The sequence below is a fragment of the Condylura cristata genome, unplaced genomic scaffold, assembly GCF_000260355.1.
Source record: "Condylura cristata isolate star-nosed mole 26May11 unplaced genomic scaffold, ConCri1.0 scaffold00020, whole genome shotgun sequence".
Taxonomy (NCBI): domain Eukaryota; kingdom Metazoa; phylum Chordata; class Mammalia; order Eulipotyphla; family Talpidae; genus Condylura; species Condylura cristata.
The window spans coordinates 37,854,746-37,874,267 of record NW_004567121.1 but is presented as its reverse complement, the minus strand read 5'-3'; the positions used below and the strand labels follow the sequence as shown (position 1 = coordinate 37,874,267).

At 44.1% G+C, this 19,522-nt stretch overlaps 1 protein-coding gene across 1 annotated transcript in view; it reads right to left on the bottom strand.

The window, feature by feature from the left end:
• The window catches only part of YWHAQ (tyrosine 3-monooxygenase/tryptophan 5-monooxygenase activation protein, theta), a 28,944-nt gene extending 9,479 nt beyond the window's left edge, over positions 1–19,465 (bottom strand). The window contains exon 1 of the mRNA XM_004686445.2: positions 19,081–19,465. Within this exon, the coding sequence (XP_004686502.1) occupies positions 19,081–19,374 (294 nt within the window). The 5' untranslated portion in view covers positions 19,375–19,465. The remainder of the gene's footprint in view (positions 1–19,080) is intronic.
• Between the last annotated feature and the right edge of the window lie 57 nt (positions 19,466–19,522).

Genomic DNA, 19,522 nt, shown 5'->3' with positions numbered 1-19,522 from the left:
TGTATGTATAATAAAATCTTTTTTAAAAAAGAATTATAAACTGAACCTCAGAAAAATAAGGTGGGACTAGTAATGAGGATTATACTGTAAAAACTCTAAATGATATATAAGAAACAAACAAAAAGGTCAAGAAAAACATATTGATGCATGTTTATTAACTATTCTTTCTCACCCTCATGTTTTAGAGAAGAATAAAATCCAGATACTAGTCTAACCTCTGGGTGTAAATTTTTCTGCAAGTACCCTTTCTCCTCACTTCTCAGATATTCCAAAACAATTCACTTGGCCTCAGTGGTTAGCAGTCCTCAGCATTCAACAAACTGAAATAACATCTTTACCTTAAATTTCTTAGTAAGTAATTTGTTTTATAAAAATGCTCTTGTCCCTCTTTACATAGCTTATCCTTTATATACAAAAGTGACTTATTTAACAGGTAAGTGACAAAGAGCCTTAAAGTAAAAGCAAGACACTAATAGGAGGCCAAAAGTGTTCTAGGATTTTTCTATTTTCTCTACCAGCTTGAGATTTTTGATAAAGCACCATTAACATGTTCAATCTCTAATTTTAGGTACACGTACCAGTCACAACCCAGCTGTTAGTGATTCAGTTGGCAAGTATTACTATAAAAGTTTGTTTGTTATATGTGTATAACACACACGAACGCCAGTGTTTAATTTCAGGATGTGCCAAGCTGTGCTCTAAGTGTTATTTACACGGGAACAATTCATTATGACAATTTACACATTAGCAAAACCACACCAGAGCCAAGAAGCTTGGGCAAAGTCATTAATTAAACTGAGCCAGATTCTAAGCAAGAACTAGCATTTTTAAGCACCTCCCTAACATAAGAGTTGTCATATCCTAAAAGGGGCACATCTAGGACAGGTGAGTCTTTGGCCTCTCCTAGATGTTTGTAAACCAAAGAATTACTATAGTACACAGGACAAATTAACATCTGGAAATGCTTAACAGTAACAGCTAAATATTCTCACATTCCAACTTCAAGTTTTAATGAAACAAGAACCCTAATGTTTGTTAACATGGAAGAATGAAGTCTCTAGACAAGTCTCTAAGTTAGGGCAGTAATTCCAAGAGACTGAAATCAAAGCACAATTTAAGACTCAAATCATACTTCACCCAGAACAAACTTATACACAGAGGCCCACTCTGATTTGGCTGGATGACCTTCCTGAGGGTGAAATTAAAGGACAGGTACGAGAGAGGAAGCTTAAGGGGTAGAGTGTGGAACCAGTAATCTGGTTCTAGACCTCTGGTTCTAGACCATTATAAAAGATCCCTAAATTTTCTTTCCTACAAAATTCATCAAAAGATACAGTGCCGTTTATTTAAGGTACTAAGTAGAAGAAACACCTGTTAAACCAGATCCACTGTTAGATGAAAATGTTCCCTAAATATTCTCTGCTCACCTCTCTGTTCCTGCATGTCAATCACTGAGCACAGGGCCTGCCCCAAGCATGACCACCAGCCACAGCATGACAAAGCCAAACTATCACCAAGCATTCACAGAGCATGCTACTTTAAAATACTACAGTTTTTTTTTAAATTATTTTTATGAAATTACGTGCAAGATTAGTACCATTTAAATTTTTAAAAGAAAAACAAATACCCCCACTGTTTTCTCACTTTTCTACATCTCCAGCAAATTTTTTTGTGATAATAATGACCATCTACTGGTATCTCCATCTCCAACTCAACACCACAGAATCCGCCCCCCGATCTATACTTTCTCTTCCCATAAAAGACTCTGGTTTTCATAAAAATAGGCAATACTTGGGGGGCACATAAAATCGGAAAGAGCCAAAACAAGTGTCTCACCTCTCTGAGGATCCTGGGACATCGAGCTCTTCCCTCCCTCTCGGCAGCCATTACTGCAACTTTCTAGTACCTCTCCCGATGGCTGACACACTTAAAGAACGTGTTCTCTTTCCCTCGTGTGAACACATGCTTTGCTTATTCCATGCGACCCTCTCCCCAAGGCCATTCACTACTCTACACAAGACACTGCACACATCGCCCACCACAAGGCTGTGCCCTCGTTACTCAGTCTTCTCGGTGAGCATTTAAGGTTGCTTCAAATCTTGGTATTTCCAACAATGTACCAAATATACACTTGATCCTTACTGTAAATTGTCTAACTGCCCTCCGGGAAGGCAATTCCATTAGAGATGTGAGTGTCCTTATTTCTCAGCATTCTTTTGAACATAGGATATTATTAAACAGCCAAAAAACAAACCAACTTCCAACCTGGTAAGTGAAAAATCTTACTAGTTTTACTTGTATTCCAATGAAGTTGAAAATCTGCATGTCTTCTGTCCCCTTCCCCCTCTCCCCCCAAGATTTATCTATTTATGCCTATAGAGGGTGCAGGCCAGAGGTGCAGGGGTGGTGAGAGGATTCACCAGAGACAGAGTGGGGAGAGCGGCAGAGACAGGAGAGATCTGCTGCGCCATGTGGGTCATCTCCGGGCGGGGACTGAACTTGCACTTAAGTGGCTGCGGCAGCCTGCGGTGCTGCGTCATAACCTGCTGCATCATCCGCTGCATCTTCTTTTAATTGTGTTTCCATCTTTTGTCATTTGGCCAATGAGGTTTTCCCCTTTTTTGCAGTTTCTCCCTGATTTGCAGGATGTCTTGATATATTAATGACTAGACTAGTGTACCTGATATGACTGCATATGTCTAAAGACTATCTGGCAATGAAATTCCATGTATTTTTCTGTTTTACTAAATCAGACATAATACCACCAACATTTCCAACCAACCTGAGAATCACAAGTTAATATGACTGCTCAATTTCAGCGCAAGTAAAATACATTAAAAAGCTTAAAATATAAATCTGAATGTGTCTACTTTGTGATACAAAACATTAACACTTTAAAATGTTACTTGGAGAGGGGCCTCCCTGGTGGCGCAGGGGTTAAAGTCTCAGCACTATCAAGCTACTGGCAGCAACTGCAGCACAAGTTCAGTCCCCAGGCAGGGAGTGACCCACATGGTGCAGCAAATCTCTCCTGTCTCCGTGCTGCTTCCTTCAACAATGTATTTCAGGAGATCCACTTGTCCTGCTCCCCACTCTGTCTCTGGTGAATCCTCTCACCCCTTGCACCTCTGGCCTATACCCCCATTCTTGTATGCTTAAATAAAAATAAACCAAAAAAACAAAAGGTTACCTGAAGAGTAGTAGTATGCCAGGCAATTTCTCCCCTACCCCAGCTCTCAGTATGGAGTACTTGGGAAAGTTATGACTCACGACCTTAAAATAGATGGGCAGAAACATGACTTTCTGATTCTGGCAACACAGTGAGTATGAGCAGACTTCCTCTCTTCTAAAAATAATCAATATGCAGATAGAAACAGATTAAGAAAATCTACAACAGAGGTCTAAAAGAATGGAGGGAGCTACACAGTGCTGGCCAGAATGATGAAAACAAAAAGCAAAAGTCTCAACACAAAGGTGGTGCTCTACAGGGCAGGAGCCCCAGAAAAACACCGTTTCCCATTCTAGAGAAGCAACAAGTAACTGATTTTCTGGGCTTTTGGGGAGATGGTGGTGATGGTGAGTGCTATTTTCCATGCAGAACTAAAACCCAGACCTATGCTCTGTGCAGGTGATATTCACAATTTTACCTCATGCATGTTGTGTGAAAACATCTATAAAAATTACGTCAAAGCTTAGCGTGTTCGGCAGGAACAAATCACCAAAACTCCTGGGTAAAGAAGCTTTCATTATCTAAAACACACGCGAGAAACAGCTGCATTTAGGTTATTAAAAACGACACAACTATTCAGGAATTGATCCACCACATGGAGGTATGTACAAGCAGTTCTTAAAGATATAAGGTAATGGGTACATGTGGAGCTATAGCAACATTTTTATTTTAAGATTAAAAAAATGTATTTATGCACACAAGAACTGGGGTGCAGGCCAGAGGTGCAGGGGGTGAGAGGATTCCCCAGGAAAAGCGAGGAGCAAAACAGGAGGATCTACTGAAATCTACTGCTGAGGGGAGCAGCAGGGAGGCAGGAAGGGTTTACTGAGCCCTGGGGGTTATTCCCTGGCTGGGGACAGCTTCACAGCACTATGCTTTAACCCACTGTGCCACCAGAGAGGGTTCCACATCCTTATTTTTAAGTTTGAAAACTTTCTTGATTGTAATAACCATATAGATGGGGGTGGGGGGACAGAGAAAACAGAAGCCTGAAAAAGAAGAGGTGTGAGGAATTTCAGGAAAGTCAGCTTGGAGAAGGGGGGGAGGAAAAGAAGGGCATTTAAATTAAAAGGAGAGAACAGAAGGCGTATTTGAAGAAACCTTTCAGGTCAGAACAAAAAACCATTAAGATGAAAAACAGGGTAAGTCAAAAGCTGCAACTACAGAGACAAGAGGAGACTGGGGTCTAAGCAAGCATGTGGTAGGCCGCAGAGAGCAGAATGAGGAGGAAATGGGATTCACAGATGACAACTGAGGCTCCCATTAATAGCAGATAATCTTCAGAATGGAAAACACACTAAATCACAAGATAAAAATAAATTCATACCTAGATCATCACAGTAAGACTGCAGAATGCTAGATACGAGAATTCTTACAAGCGAACAGAGAAATGACACGTTACTGATAAAGGGAGAAATGATATGACCGACAGTTGACTTTTCATCAGAAAATGTCTCAAAGTGCCAATGAAAACAACGGTCAGTAGAATTCCATAATCATTTCGAGTACCAGATAAAAGCAGGTGCAAAAAATAAACTACTTCCAGACAAAGACAGACGGTCTCCCTCAGATTTTTACTAAAAGGGTATTTTTAGAATGGGAAGAAGCAATGAAAAGAGAAATCACCAACTGGAATAATTCAACAGTAACTAAAATAACTAATAACTGAAATATTCATCATCTGCAAACTTTCCACTCTGCCCAAACTGTAACACAAAATTATTACAAGATGCCAAGCAATACATATGTTATACCTCAGAGGGTAATGGTACACATTACTAAGAAGCACATAAATACTGCATATTATGTGCAAAAGATTGAGTTGGCTAATAAAGCACACACATTTCTCAACTCTTGTTTATAAGATTACTTAGATTATAAAGTTGTACTTCTTTCCTCAGTCGAACAAGTGCCTATCTTTAAGACCACACTGTTTAAAATCTGACAGGGGGCCTCTGTGGTGGCACAAAGGGTTAAGTCTCAGCACTATCAAGCCATTGCCCGCCACTGCAGCAACAGTTAGATCTCTGGCCAAGGAGCTAACCCATGGGGCGCAGCAGATCCCTACTGTCTCCCCTCAGCAGTGAATTTCAGTGCATCTGCCTGTTCTGCTCCCCATTGTCTCTGATGAAGCCTCTTACCTCTCCCCCCTCCCCATACTTGTAGCTTCACCCCAGCTCTTGTATGCATAAATAAATAAAATGAGTCTTTAAAAAATAAAGTATGACAAAGTTGTTACTAGGAAGAAATGTTTCATCAGAATAAACAAGGATCTCAAAATATTTCAGTAGTCCACTATTCATCTGAAGGTAACTGAGCTGGGCAATTTACTTTTACAACGCTGTGCCTCAGTTTATTCATCTGTAAAAGGGTTAATTACATGGCCCAGAGGCTTGTGAAGACTAAGTTATCGGAATTGCTTAAATGATTAAGTGCTACATAGACCCTGATTTTGAACCATCACATAAAACTTTCTGCTAAGCAGCACAGGGGCATTAGGACTTTAAATCTCACTCATTTTAATAACATTAAACTTGTCTTCCTAACAAAATCTGTTCCTAAATCCCTTTCCCTATTCAATTTCCTACCTTATGAAAAGCACTCAGCTGACTTGGGCTAGAAACCTCATGTCATCCTAATGCTTTGCCTCCTCTGACCTCCCCAAGAGCCCCCCATATCCACTCTCTCAGGTCCATTTCTGGATGTAATTTTCTGAAAGTCAAGAGTTAGTCCTAGAGACCTTCTCAGTCAACTTTGGGAACATACAACTCTCCCCTCCTCACTGTAAAACACTCACAGGCAAGAAGACTATCTCCGCTGAATATACAGCAGACACTTAAACAAAGCAAAGGGGAGCACTGGCGCCTAAACCCCTCTCACCAAAAACCCAAGTAACTTTGACGTCCCAAAACTGAACAACAGTATTAATGGTGAATGTAGAACTCTGAGGACAGAGTCAACTGCATTTACTAGGGAAAGATCCACACATAGGAGGAACCAGTTCAGATCCGTGTTGTTAGGGATCAACTTTATGTAGAAAACGAAAAAGAACGTAAAACTTAACTGTAACATACCAGTATGTTTAAGAAATACACACTTTAAAAGTAAGCCGAGTCAATCAAAGCCAGGGGAGGCGTGGAAGCAAAAGGAAGGAAAAGAGTCCACTCTGTAGTATGGTGTGTGCATCCGTCAACCCACCTGCGAATCCAGGCCCAGCTTTGGCGGGAGGCTGTCAAGCACCTGAGCAGGACCAGACCCACCCTGCTGGGAGGCCACTCCCAGGCACAGACTGATTCTGAGGTGGGTCTCTCTGCCTCCTGAGTGAGGACATGGGTCAGGCCAACTCAAGCATTTAAAACTCTGGGCTAGTTATTCTTCACTAAATGAACAACGGTCTTGGTTTTATAAACCAGTCACACCAGCTTGATAACTGGCTCCACCGTGGGTGGAGCTACGCTCACATCCCCTCCCCTCTACCTCCTCATCCTGGCTGGCCATGCACATTCCGAAATATGAGTATTTACAGTATGTCTTAGCTTTCTCCAAACCTGTTTCTATACTTCCACTTTAAGAATGATTTACTCATGCATACAAGAACTGGGGTGCAGACCAGAAGAGGTGCACGTGGTGAGAGGATCCACTAGAGGCATTGTCAGGAGCAGAACAGGTGGCTGTGCTGAAGTCCATTGCTGAGGGGAGACAGGAGAGGTCTGCTGCGCCTGTGGGCCACTCCCTGGCATTCTCATCTCCAACTCTCCACCAGTTGTCAAGACCTACTGGCTCTCCCCTGACTCTTCATCTCACTATAATTTCCATTACCTGAGTCAACTGTTACTCCACCTCCACCCACACAGTAACTAACTGACCAACCAGATTTTAGGGTTCTTTCTCTAAGCCACCAGCAGGCCAATCTTACATTCCCTTCTGAGCGTGTTAATGCCCTACTGCAAAATCTATTATTAACAGAATAAACTAAGTCTCACACTCATGGTTTTCCAGAATCGAACTCTAAGCTACAGCTTCCTAGTGGTGAGATACTAACCCCTCAGTCCTCAGAAGAGAGGAAAGACGGGGAGAAATCTTTTTCCCCCAGGGCACCATACAAACAGGGTCATTCTCTGCAGGCCACAAAAAAAAGGAACCAGGAAGCACCGTTCGAACTGCCTGGCGTCTGCCTGGACTAACGTCAGTGCCATTCGCGCACGAGCAGGAAGAGGACTGAGTGGCAGTGGCGACACAGCGCCTCCCGAAGCATCAGGTGGCACTCCCGGAAGCGCAGCGCTGGCACAGTGTTGGCTGCTGGGCCGCGGCAGGCACCAGGGACGTGAGGAAGCCAACAGAACACCGACACAGCTTTGCATAGCGAGCTGCCGTGAGGCAGCCTGGGCCTGAAGGAACTGGTCAGTACAACATCCTGCCTCGTGGACTTCTGTGCTCACCAGCAACTTCCAGTGCTCATTTGGTTCTTGTGAATCTGCCAGCAGCCAGCCTGTGGCTAATCCATGACTCTCCCTCATGTGTAATGCTGACGCCCCTCCCCTTTCAGTGTGCCAATCAATACACAGACATGAAGTCCACAGGCCAAGGAGCACATGGGCCCTAAGGATGCGGCATTATTCCCTCACCTGGTACCCTGCTGACCCATTCTTCCTTACACTGACTGGGATGGGGGTGAGGGGTGGGCAGGTGAGAGTGAATCTCTCACCTTTACGGAAAAACTCTTTATTGGGACTTCATGGTCCCAATTTCTGCTCAGTAAAATTAATACAACTCTGGAACATTCAAGAACATGGACATGCCTTTCTGGGAGAAAGGTTTCAGGTAAAAGTCAAAAACTGCTCAAAGTGTTTGAACTTTCAAAGTATGAATATAAAAGTAACAAAAGACCTAAAATCCAACACTGGCTGCAATATTTGTCAAATCAATAAACTGAATGAAGCAAATTAGTATCATGAATTACTGTCATGCTCAGAGGATTAGGATGGATTCCTCAGATCCAGAGGGGCAAGTGCCAAAGTGAAAATAAGCCATGAGAGTAGTCTGTGCGAGTAAGTGGGTACCTTTCTGGGCAAGAGAAAAGAAGGGATTCGAACACAGGAATAATAGCCGGAAGGAAAGGGAAAAAACAGAAGAGGAAAACCCAAGGTCCTGTAAAAAGAGAAAGCTTTAGGCATCTGCAGTCCCAAGTATTCCTCAACTCCTGGTCCAGAAGACCTCTAGCACCAGCCCAGGACACAGGCAGAAGGAGTGCCAGCTAGCGCAGGGTCTGCTACTGCACGGTGGCACTTTTTCAGGCGGACGGGACAGCCCTTTCGCGAGCACAGTGCACCCCTCCCTCTCCTGCTCTAAGTGATTAGGACTTAAAAGAAACAAAAATGCTGCTGTGTAAGAATGCCCACCCTGGCCTCCAACTCAGCTACAGACTGTTAAGACTGCGATGAAGACACAGAAGAGAAGGCTTCGGCGGGACCAACACTAGGGTGCACGGAACTGCATGCGCCAATCCCGGGGAAGTAACGGCCCTGGTGCCTCACTTCCCCCAAAGGTGAGCCATCTGCAGGCAGCACTAGATACAAACACCCAGCCCTTGCTTCCTTGCCAGTGTGCTCGACCCCACACTTAGCAGCTGATGCTGGTGACAGCAACAGCAACACGACGCCAGAGTTTCACCGTCCGTGCAGACGCCCCATTCACGAGAGGGCTGAGACACAGGTTCGAAGAGACTGCGTCCACTGGTGACACTAACTCTACTTTCCAATGTAGCGAAACAATTACACACACACAAACACAACGTGCAGCACTTACTGGAAGTGCCACTGAAAGGCCCAAGGCCAGCACCAACCTTCTGCTCACAGCACTTGTACCCCAACAGCACTCGGAAACTACTTTAGCCCTTGATTTGCAAAGAAACAGACAAGTAATGAGAAATCAACAAGTTTTCCTTTAAAGGAAACAACCCAGAAGGAAGTCAAATCTTGATCTGGTCAAAAGTAATCCAACCGGACAGACATTATCTACCCAAAAAGACATTTCTAATACTTAAAAAACAGGTGAAAACTGCCTTGTTAAGTATTCAGGGCAAGTTCTGCTACATCCTAGGAAAAGAACTAAAAATAGGAAACCGTGTATGCTAGAAAGACCCGGCACACTTGCATGAGTTTTGCCTCTTGGTAAGTTTATGACAAGCGGAATCAAACCATCACAACATTACACTCAGTATGAAATTCTTTGCAGACTCATTTTTCCACCCAGGTCCAACGCGACTCAGGTGAACGTGGGGCGGGTACCCCTCATATCTTTGAAGTGCCACGTGCACAATCCTCTAGCCTAGCAGGCCCATTTCAGGCTACAGAGGAAAGGAGAAGAGTAGTCCCACGTGGGGCAGCAGGGAGAGGCCAGTAAGCAGGGCGGTTGGAAAGTAAAGCTGGAAGGGTCGAGGCCTGTTATAGGATACGCGCTCCACTTCGTAGGGTGGCAGTTGAGAAATGTTAGGGTGCAGTAACGATTTCCTCCCTTAAGTGTTTTTAAACAATACCAGTAATAGACAAAGATAAAGGGAGTCACAACCGAACTTCATGGGTACATGAAGCCCTGACTTTCATCAACTCCACGCAAGAGAATTCAGAGGAAGAAGAGATGAGGTCTCTAAAGGGAGGCTTGACAATGAAAGGCAATGGAAACAGGAGCATTCTTCTACACAAGTTGAATCTGAGCGCACGGCTAATTGGCCATGCAACTAAAAACAAAAAACAACAACAAGCTTCCTTGTCTCATCTACCCATAATTAACATATAAGATAGGGTAAGGAAACAGTTCTGGAAAGTATCAAGCTATATATTTGTAACTGTATAATTTTAATTCACCCATTATGGAATGAAAGCAGTGGCCCTTAAATTATATGTTGTAGGACAGGTATGATTTCAACATATAGAAATGGGAAAGGACTGACAATAGCAGTAAGTAGTGAGATCAAATACAGTGCTTTGGGCACACAATCTGCCCAGAACAGTAGGTTTTCCTTATATGGCGTTCATACCATGCCTTCTGTTATTTTTCCTGTAAGGCTAGAATTTCTGAGCAAGGGTAGTATGACAGGAGGGCCACCCGAACAGAATGAAGGTTAGGCCCCCTCCTCACACCACATGCAAAACTCAAATTGTACCAAAACCTAAAGTTAAGATGACATAGCTCTCAGATGAAAGCACAGGTATAAATATTCACGAGGCCCCTTCCTGGTGGTGCAACAGGTTAAAGCACAGCACTACGAAGCTGGCCAAAGCCTCTTCAGTGTGAGTTCAATTCCTGGCTCCAGGTGACCCACATGGCGTTGTAGACCTCTCTTGTCTTACCTGCTACTCCCCTCAGCAGTGTACTTCGTCAATCTGCCTGTTTTGCTCCCCACTCTAACTCTGGTGGGTCCTCTCACCACCCCTGCATCTCTGGCCTGCACCCCAGTTTTACATACATAAATACCTTCATGAACATGAATTAGGCAATGATTTCTTAGATATTACACCAAAAGTACAAGTAACCTAGTAAATTAATTTGAACTTCATAAAAATCAACAATTTTTATGTTCTAAAGGATGTTAACAAGACAGAGACATCCTACAGGAGAAAATATTTGTAAATCATATACCTATTATAAGTTATATCTAAAATATATAGAGAACTATTACAACTCAGTAAGACAAATTAAAAACAAGCAATGGATTTGAATAAAATTCAAATGGCCAATGAGCAAATGAAAGTATGTTTAATGGTCATTAATCAACCGAGAATACAAATTAAAAGCATAGTGAGAAGCCACTCCACATCTGGTAGGGTTGCTGGTGACTGTGGGTATCAGAACTCTACTACACCACTGGTGTGAACTTTAAATGGTACAACCACTTTGAAAAATAGTCTGGAAATTTTTGAAATGGTTAAACAGAATTACTATATGACCCTGGGGTATATTCAGGAGAAATGAAGACAGGTACATATAAAAACATGTACACAAATGCTCAAAACAGTAACACATGTAATACTCTACAAAGGTCCACTAGTGCACGAATGGTTTAAAATATATGGTATGTCCACGCAGTGAAATAATATTCTGCCATTAAAAAGTATGAAATCTGATACAGGTTATAACAGGAATAAAGAAGAAATCAGACACAATAGGCCACATATTACATGATTTCATTTTTATATCCCGAACAGGCAAATCCACAGGGATGGAAAACAATTAGTGGTGTCAGGGACCAGGGGAAGGGAAAACAGGGAGCGATTGATTAATGGGCATAGTTCTTCATGGGAGGCATTACTGCCATCTCCCTCACCCCCCCCTCAAAAAAGCCAGGAAATAGCTTTCATGTCCATTAACCCAAGAAATAGTGTTTTTTATGAGGTAATTAAAATATTTTGGACGTAAAGATACTAGTGATGTTTCACAATTATGATATACTAGAAACCACTGAATTGTATACATATAATTTTACACATACAAAAAAGTAAATGAACATTCATACAATGAACATTCATAAACACTGAGAAGATCTGAGGTTAAGAGAGGGGGGAGGAAAGGGAAAAGGGAATATGGTGTCAAAAAAATAGAAAAGGGGACCTACAGTACTTGAATTATATTCAATTAACAATACATATGAACTATATTCAATTATATTTGAATTATATTCAATTAACAATATATCTGAACTGACACTCCAAGTCTTTGAACAACAAGATAAAAAGCTTCTTTAATATGGATAGTATCCCCAAGTAAGTGAATTTATTTGTAAGCATTTCTATGAAACTCTTAAGGGAAGGAGATCATTGAAATTTCTTTAAAGGAAGAAATTACTATGACTTCATAATAAATGTGAAATGTTCTGTATGAAGTCTTTATTTCTGGAAACGCTTAAAAACAGAGCAAACAAAAAACACACAAGACAAAATGATGGGCAAACACTTGCTAAGTGAAAAACAGTACAGGGTTTCATAGATTTGTGACGTTCACCTACCTAGATTTAATCTATCCCCGTTCCCACAGCTGTCTAATCATAAATTCTATTACCATAGAAAAGACAGCACTATACACACAATGAAAAAATAATTAAGAACTTATACTAGTAATTGCACCAGGCTATTCAAATATCCAACAGATTTGGAGGCTGTGTACAATGCTTTGCTATCTTGACAGGAAATTAAAAGGCAACTTGCTCAATCAATAGTTAAAATAAGCCATGTCAACATGCTGGACCATTTAGTCAGAGAAACTGCTAGGCACTTTCTGGTGTCAGCACAGCCCAAAGATGGCAACAAGAGGGTACAGCCTTCACATCACCTGCCGACCAGCCCAACAACACTAGATGACTCTTCCTGAGAAATAGGAGATGCTATCTTCTTGATAAGGCCTTATCTCTGTGCAACATAAATCAAATACAAACTTGAGTAAACAACTAAAAAAAGTGAACAAATACCACCACTCAAATGTTTTCTTTTACCTTAAATTTAGCCATTAGGTATGGCCAAGGCATCCTGCTTCCAGGGGGAGCACAGAGAGGGCAAGGGACACAAAGCTAAACCATTTTTGTAATACCAAGATACTATTTTTTCACTGTCACTGTGTCATGAATGAGGTTTTCCAGAAGCCACAGGAGATATAATATGGCAATGGACTGAATGCAGAGGAATGCTACTATTCTCATTTAATTTTGTTTCAAGTTTTTAATAATAAAAAAAGTTATCCTACTTTTTTTTTTAAAGATTTATTTCTTTATGCATATAAGAACTGGGGTGCAGGCTAGAGGTGCAGGGGATTTCACCAGAGACAGAGTGGGGATAGACATGTTGCAGGGGCTGATGGCAGCTGATAGTGCAGGGCCTGTAACTCTTGTGCCACCCACTTTTATGAGATGCAGAGTAGTCCTAGGCAGAAAGTAGGTAAGTGGCTGCTGGGAGGGGAGCATGGGAAATCAGTAAGTTTAGTAGGTACAGTTTGGGCTGGGGAAAGGATGACTTGGGGGGTGGGGTTGAACAATACTGCATGTTATACACATTCGAAATGGTAAGGTTTGCAATGTATGTATTTTATCAATTAAAAAAATGTCATCTGGGCCCTCCCTGGTGGCGCGGCGGGTTAAAACACAGCACTGAGAAGCTAAAGCCACTGCAGCATGAGTTCGATCCCCGCCTGTCCCGGAGGTGACCACATGGCGTGGCAGACCTCTCCTGGCCCGCCCGCTGCTCCCCTCAGCAGTGTACTTCGTCAATCTGCCTGTTCTGCTCCCCACTCTGTCTCTGGTGAATCCTCTCACCCTCCGCATCTCTGGCCTGTACCCCAGTTCTATATGAATAAATAAATCTTAAAAAAAAAAAAATGTCATCTTCCTGCAAACTAAAACCACAATGAGATGCCACCTCACCCCAGTGAGAATGGCGCATCTTAAAACAACTAGCAACAACAAATGCTGGCAAAGACGTAGAGAAAAAGGCACTCTCCTGCACTGCTGGCAGGAATGCAAACTAGTCCAACCATTCATCAAAACTGTTCGGAGGTTTCTCAAACTGCTAAACATGGAGCTTCCCTATGACCCAGCCATCCCACTCCTAGGTATCTAGCCAAAGGACACAAAAACACTGATTCAAAGAGACACCCCCACCCCCACATTTATTGTGGCTTTATTTACAATAGGAAAGACATGGTACATATACACAATAGAATATTACTCAGCAACCAAAATAAATAAATAAATAAACAAACACATGCCTTTTGCAGCAACATGGATGGGGCTGGAAGGGATCATGCTGAGTGAGATAAGCCAGAAAAAAAAGGAAAAATAATGGATGGTTTCACTCATAGCAGGAGTTTAAAGGAACAGGGGAGAAAATAATAACAACAACAATAATAATTAACAACTATATACCAGAGACATTTTACAGGGGTGGAGTGAGTGGGAAATGGGACCAAAAATGGGGGGGGGGTGTACACAGGACTATGGTGATGGCACACGGGTGATTTGGTGATGGGAAGTCCACAGGGATTACATCTGAGATAGAAAAAGGCACAAAATGATGTAAAAATAAACTATTATTTAAAAAAGTCATCTTCCATTATTGTGATTTGGAAATTTCATTTCCAGTAACTTAACCTGTAAATGCTAGCCAGAGCTTGCCACAAGGGTATTTATATTGGAGAAAAATTCTTTACAACCTAAATGTTCACTAGGACACTAGTCCAATTATGCAACATCCATACAAACACACCACAGGGTTAGAAGTGTAGAACCACGTATGTCTAGCTATGAAAAGCAATTACAAGTAAGAGGAAAATATTTGCTGTTCATCAATTCTAACTACTACTTACTGTTAAGAGTTCACTGTAATTTCAGTTGGATCTTTTTTCTCTGTGCCCGACTTTAAAAAGAGCCAGGTTCTGGGCTGTGGAAGCAACCGTGAGGTGGGTGCTTTGAAAAACAAGAACCACTATGTTCCAGAAAAATAAACTTAAGTAGCACAAAATAGTAACAAGGGGGAAAAGTGACCGAAGTCCAGACAATGGGTTCTGACAAGATGCTAACATGCTGGTAAGGCTCAAAGGGAAAGGAATGATACGATTCAGAACAGGGTAACACTGAGTTTTTAATTTATGCTCTGACCCAACATTACTGAGCATTACTGATGCTCAGTACATTTTAGGCATTACTGACACTGGGCTGGCAGGGAAATGCTTCATTGTGGGGAATTTTCCAGAAGACTGTATGATGTTTATTGCATTCAGGCCTCTAGTCCCTAGATGTTAGTATAACTCCCCACAACCCTTCCAGGTTTCGATAACCAAAAACTGACAAACACCTTCTGGTGAGTAAAATCATCCTGGCTGAGGTCCACACATCTAACCTTACACTTACAAGCCGGTATGTACAATGCCCTATTCCACCCCATGTCAATCTGCCTTCAAGGAGTTTAAAATCTAAAGGCAAAAAGTCCCAAAGCAAAGGTATTTAAAACTGTATGCAATATCCTGCTGCTTCAAAACCACGGACACTGGGGCTTTGTCCTGCACGCATCTCTCCTGCCTCCTAATTTATAAACACAGCTTTGTTAAACTGCACAAATCCCCCCCAGGAGAGATCCACAGTGGTCTCCAGCAGCCCCCCTGTATTCAGGACTGAACGTGTCTCACTGAACTTCATCTGGGGCCACATCACCTGGTTCAGACCCTTGCTAGCTCAGTGATGTTGACTAAGTTACTTAATTTCCTTCTAGCCCAGTTCTCCAACTTTAACACAGAATTAACACTACCAACTTAAGGGAAATATATAAAGTGCTTAAAATAGCGCTTAGTAAACAGTAAATATTCAAAGCCAGTTCTTAGCTAGTATTTCAACGGTAAGTCTCTAAGCAGGCGATCACTACCACTTTGCAAACAAAGAAACACAGGTGAGAGTTGCAGAAACCTGCCTCTGGTCAAATCGATAAGGGTAGGGAGCAAAGATTCACAAACAGGAGGCTGTCTGACTGCTCTGACTCCGGAGTACACCTCTTCCACTATGTCAATAAAATTACATTAAGATCTACTAATTACCAGGGATAGCACCCATCTTACCTCCAAATAGTAACCAGCACAAAATGTATTTTATTAAAAGATTCATTTAGGACACTTTACAACACTTAACTAAATTCAAGCCTATAACCAAGTTGTGGTTACAGAGTTTTAACACAAATTACACAGACTACTTGCAGGGCTGGTATGTATTTTAATGATTCTCATTTTTAAAAACTGGGACACAGACGTTAATTCCTTTCAAACTGTTTACACATGTGTAGCAGAGCAGCTTACTGCGAGACCATCAAAGCCAAAGGCTAACAGGGCCTGTTTGGGACCAGTTATCTTGTACGTGTTCCCAAGCTTCTGGTTCTCACCCCAAGGTCGTTACCTCCCTAAATGACAGATCCTGGTCCTAAGTGCCAGAACTTAGGACTCCTTGGATTTTTCCAACTTGCCCCAACTTCAAGTTCTTGAAGACACCTGAACACTGTACGTGAGCTGCTCAACCAAGGCCTGGTGGTCAATGCACGTGTCCCTTTTCTCTACTTGACCTTTGTCCCCAGCACTCCTTTCTAGGATGGCCAGTGAGTTGGGTTGGCTGCAGCACCTCTTCCTGAACCCTGCACCACTTCACATATTGTCAACAGTGTGCTCGGCCTGGACTTTCAAACGACTTATTTCAGAGCAGGCAGGGATAGCACAGCAGATCTTTAACCTTATAGTAAAAGGATGGGGAGAGGCCTAGAAGTTCCAGTCCACCCTGTGATTTCACAACTGACCCTGGACAGAGGTAAATGGAACTCCTCTATGGCTTCCCTTCCCTTGGGTTCTATGAAGAGTCTGGACCTCGCTATTTGGCTCTCTCAACAGTCTTGGATGTTTTGATTACACATTTGGATTTTAACACCTTTCCTGCCTTCATAATTAATAATCTCTCTCAATAAGAGATTACCAAAGGGTTGAAAGTTCTCCATCATGCTCCTTTGAAAAAAGCCACCCAAATAACCCAAGCTACTGTATGAAAGGGAAAGAGGCGGCTGAGACTCTCTTGCTGTTTAGAATCAAAGTTTTGCTACCTTCTTTTACTAATCTTCTATAAAAAATCCATTTCACCCGTCATGTCCACGCCAGGGACCACAAGAGAAACCTCACTTCAGCCCTCATGTTCAGAAACTGTAGGTTTTGCTCCTTTCCTCTTGTTGATAAGACTCCAAATAAGCTACTAACCTACCAATGATCGGTTGGACCTGTGGTAGGAAAGTCTATCACTTCCCTGTCCACCATATTAGACTGGTCACGAGTGGCTGACCGGGAATACCAGGTGCTCCAAACTGCACACAAATCTTCCCACAAATGACTAAAATTCCCTCTGACAAGCTACAGCTCCTCCCTTCCTTTTCAGGCCTTTCTCCACACATACCCTGCCTCAGTCAACAGAGCTTCCCAAGTCAGCCCTGTAACGCCTCCTCCTGGAGTATGGACTCCCCCGATGCCAGCGCTAAAGTCATGTCGCTGCAAAGCCTCCCTGAGGTTTCTGTTCCTTTGAGTCACACATTTTGCTCCTAGCAATCTTATGGAAACTATGATGGACACTGTGTTTCTTGAATTTCTTATCCACACTGCTTATGACAAAGTCCTAGAGGACAAAATCTCTAGCTTTCGGCCTTGTGCCTCCCCATAGTGCTGAGCACAGTGCCTCCCAACTTCAAGATGGGCATCCCAGGGCTTTTGGCCATCATCAGACTAAGCTTCTTAACACCTTTCACTAATAACTACATTTCTGGTATGCCTTGGTGTTTCAGATTAACTCTATTTCACTTAGTATTTAAAAAAAAAAAAAACTGTCCTAATTTCAGGACGATCTGTATATAAAGTCTACTCCAAAAAGTATCTAGGTCTCTCCAAGTCACTTACCTAATCAGCAAAACTCTCCTTCACTTAATGCCCACTCTACACCAAAAATGAACACCTCAGTGCTGAAGCACAGTTGTTTAGGGCAATCGTGAAAACTGTCCGAGTGTCACAGACTGAAAACCATTCCTCTGTCAAGAGTTAACTTGCTAGAGTAAAGTCTGTGGTGATTCTGAACTGCTGCAGGATAACCAACTGCCAAGTAATAACTGCACAGGATGAGAGACAATATGCTGGGAGTCCCCGCTCACTCGCCCCTGGCATTCTCAAGAGCCTTCCCTCCAGGTCAGGTCAGCGCTGCAACAGCCGCTGCCACGCGCAGCCTGCAATTTGAGGCCACCACTACTTTCAGGGCAGAAAACTTCTGAGCACAAAGGCAAGTCGGCTCACAGAGCGTCAGTGAGTGCCCTCTCCTCTCTGACGGGCGGGGAAGACCGGCACAGAATCTTCCCTTCCTAAAGCGAGTAACCGCAAACTGTGCTCAGGTCAGCGTAAGTCTGCACTGCCTGCCACTTAACAGGTGACCTCCTGGTCACTGTACCTGTTATGTGCAGTGGGAAAACAAGCTTAGAAGCTGATCTCCTGCCTCTCAAATCCAGTGGGGCAAAGAGGGGCGGGCAGGACAGTGGCTCGGCCGCTTCTATCCCCCCAGGAAACCCGCCTAGCCTGCTTCTTTCCAGCCACCTGGAAGTACGTGCACACGTCAGGCCCAAGCCCGGCCTCTTGAAAAATGGGCGGCGAGCAGTTCCGATTCTGTTAGCAGGACGACTCGTGGCTGTGTGAAAGCGAGCACCCGCAGGGTCCTGCTGGCATGGAAGTTGAACCGCCGTAGCTCCGCGAGGGGAAGACCGCAGTGACAGCTGCCCACGTCCTCTGGTTAGAGGGTGAATCACAGCAGTCACCCACTCCACCCCACCGCCCCTGCTGAGGTGGGCAACAGCTCTGGAGAGCTTCCCTTGCCCACTCTACACCACAAGCGCAACGCCAACCTTGGTGCCCCAGCACAGCTGTGCAGAGCAAGAAAATGCTTCAACGCTGGCATTTACCAGATTTTAGTCCTTCCATCTGCCTGCTCTTGTTCACACTCACTCCCCGCCACCCGCCCTGGTCCTGGCAGGGAAGCACCTGCTCGGGTTTTCCAAGTGAACCCCCATTACTGGGTTCGGGAGAAAACCAGCCGCAGGCCCAGGGACTCTAGCGACAAGATGCCCGAACCTCCTCCCAGCACGCGAGCTGGTAACACACTTGGGGCTCTCTCGGAGTCTAAAGCGCGGTGGTCTGGTCCAAGCCAGCCGGGACGTCCCCACGTCCCACCGCGCTCGGGAACGGGGTGCTCCCCGGTCCCGGAAGGGCAGGGGCGAGTCCAGGCCCACCCGCCTCTCACCCCCACCCGCCGCGGCCCGCCTCACCAGGACGGTGGTGCAAATGGACCTCAGCTCGGACTCCACCTTCTCCCGATAGTCCTTAATCAGCTGCAACTTCTTGTCGGAGGTGTCGGTCTTCTGCTCGATGCTGGAGATGACCCGCCAGGCGGAGCGGCGGCCGCCCACCACGTTCTTGTAGGCCACCGACAGCAGGTTGCGCTCCTCGTTGGACAGCTCGGCGCCCTGCTCCGTCACGGCCTTCATGCAGGTGGCCATGTCGTCGTAGCGCTCGGCCTGCTCGGCCAGCTTGGCCTTCTGGATCAGCTCCGTCTTCTCCATGGGGGCGGGGGCGGCACGGCGGGCAGCGAGCGCGGAGCACCGACCCGGGCGGCTGAGGCTGCGGGGGCGCGGACAAAAGGGGGGCGGCGCGCCTCAGACAATGCGCCCGCCGCCGCCGCCCCTTTGTCCGCCCCGCACGCGGCCCCAG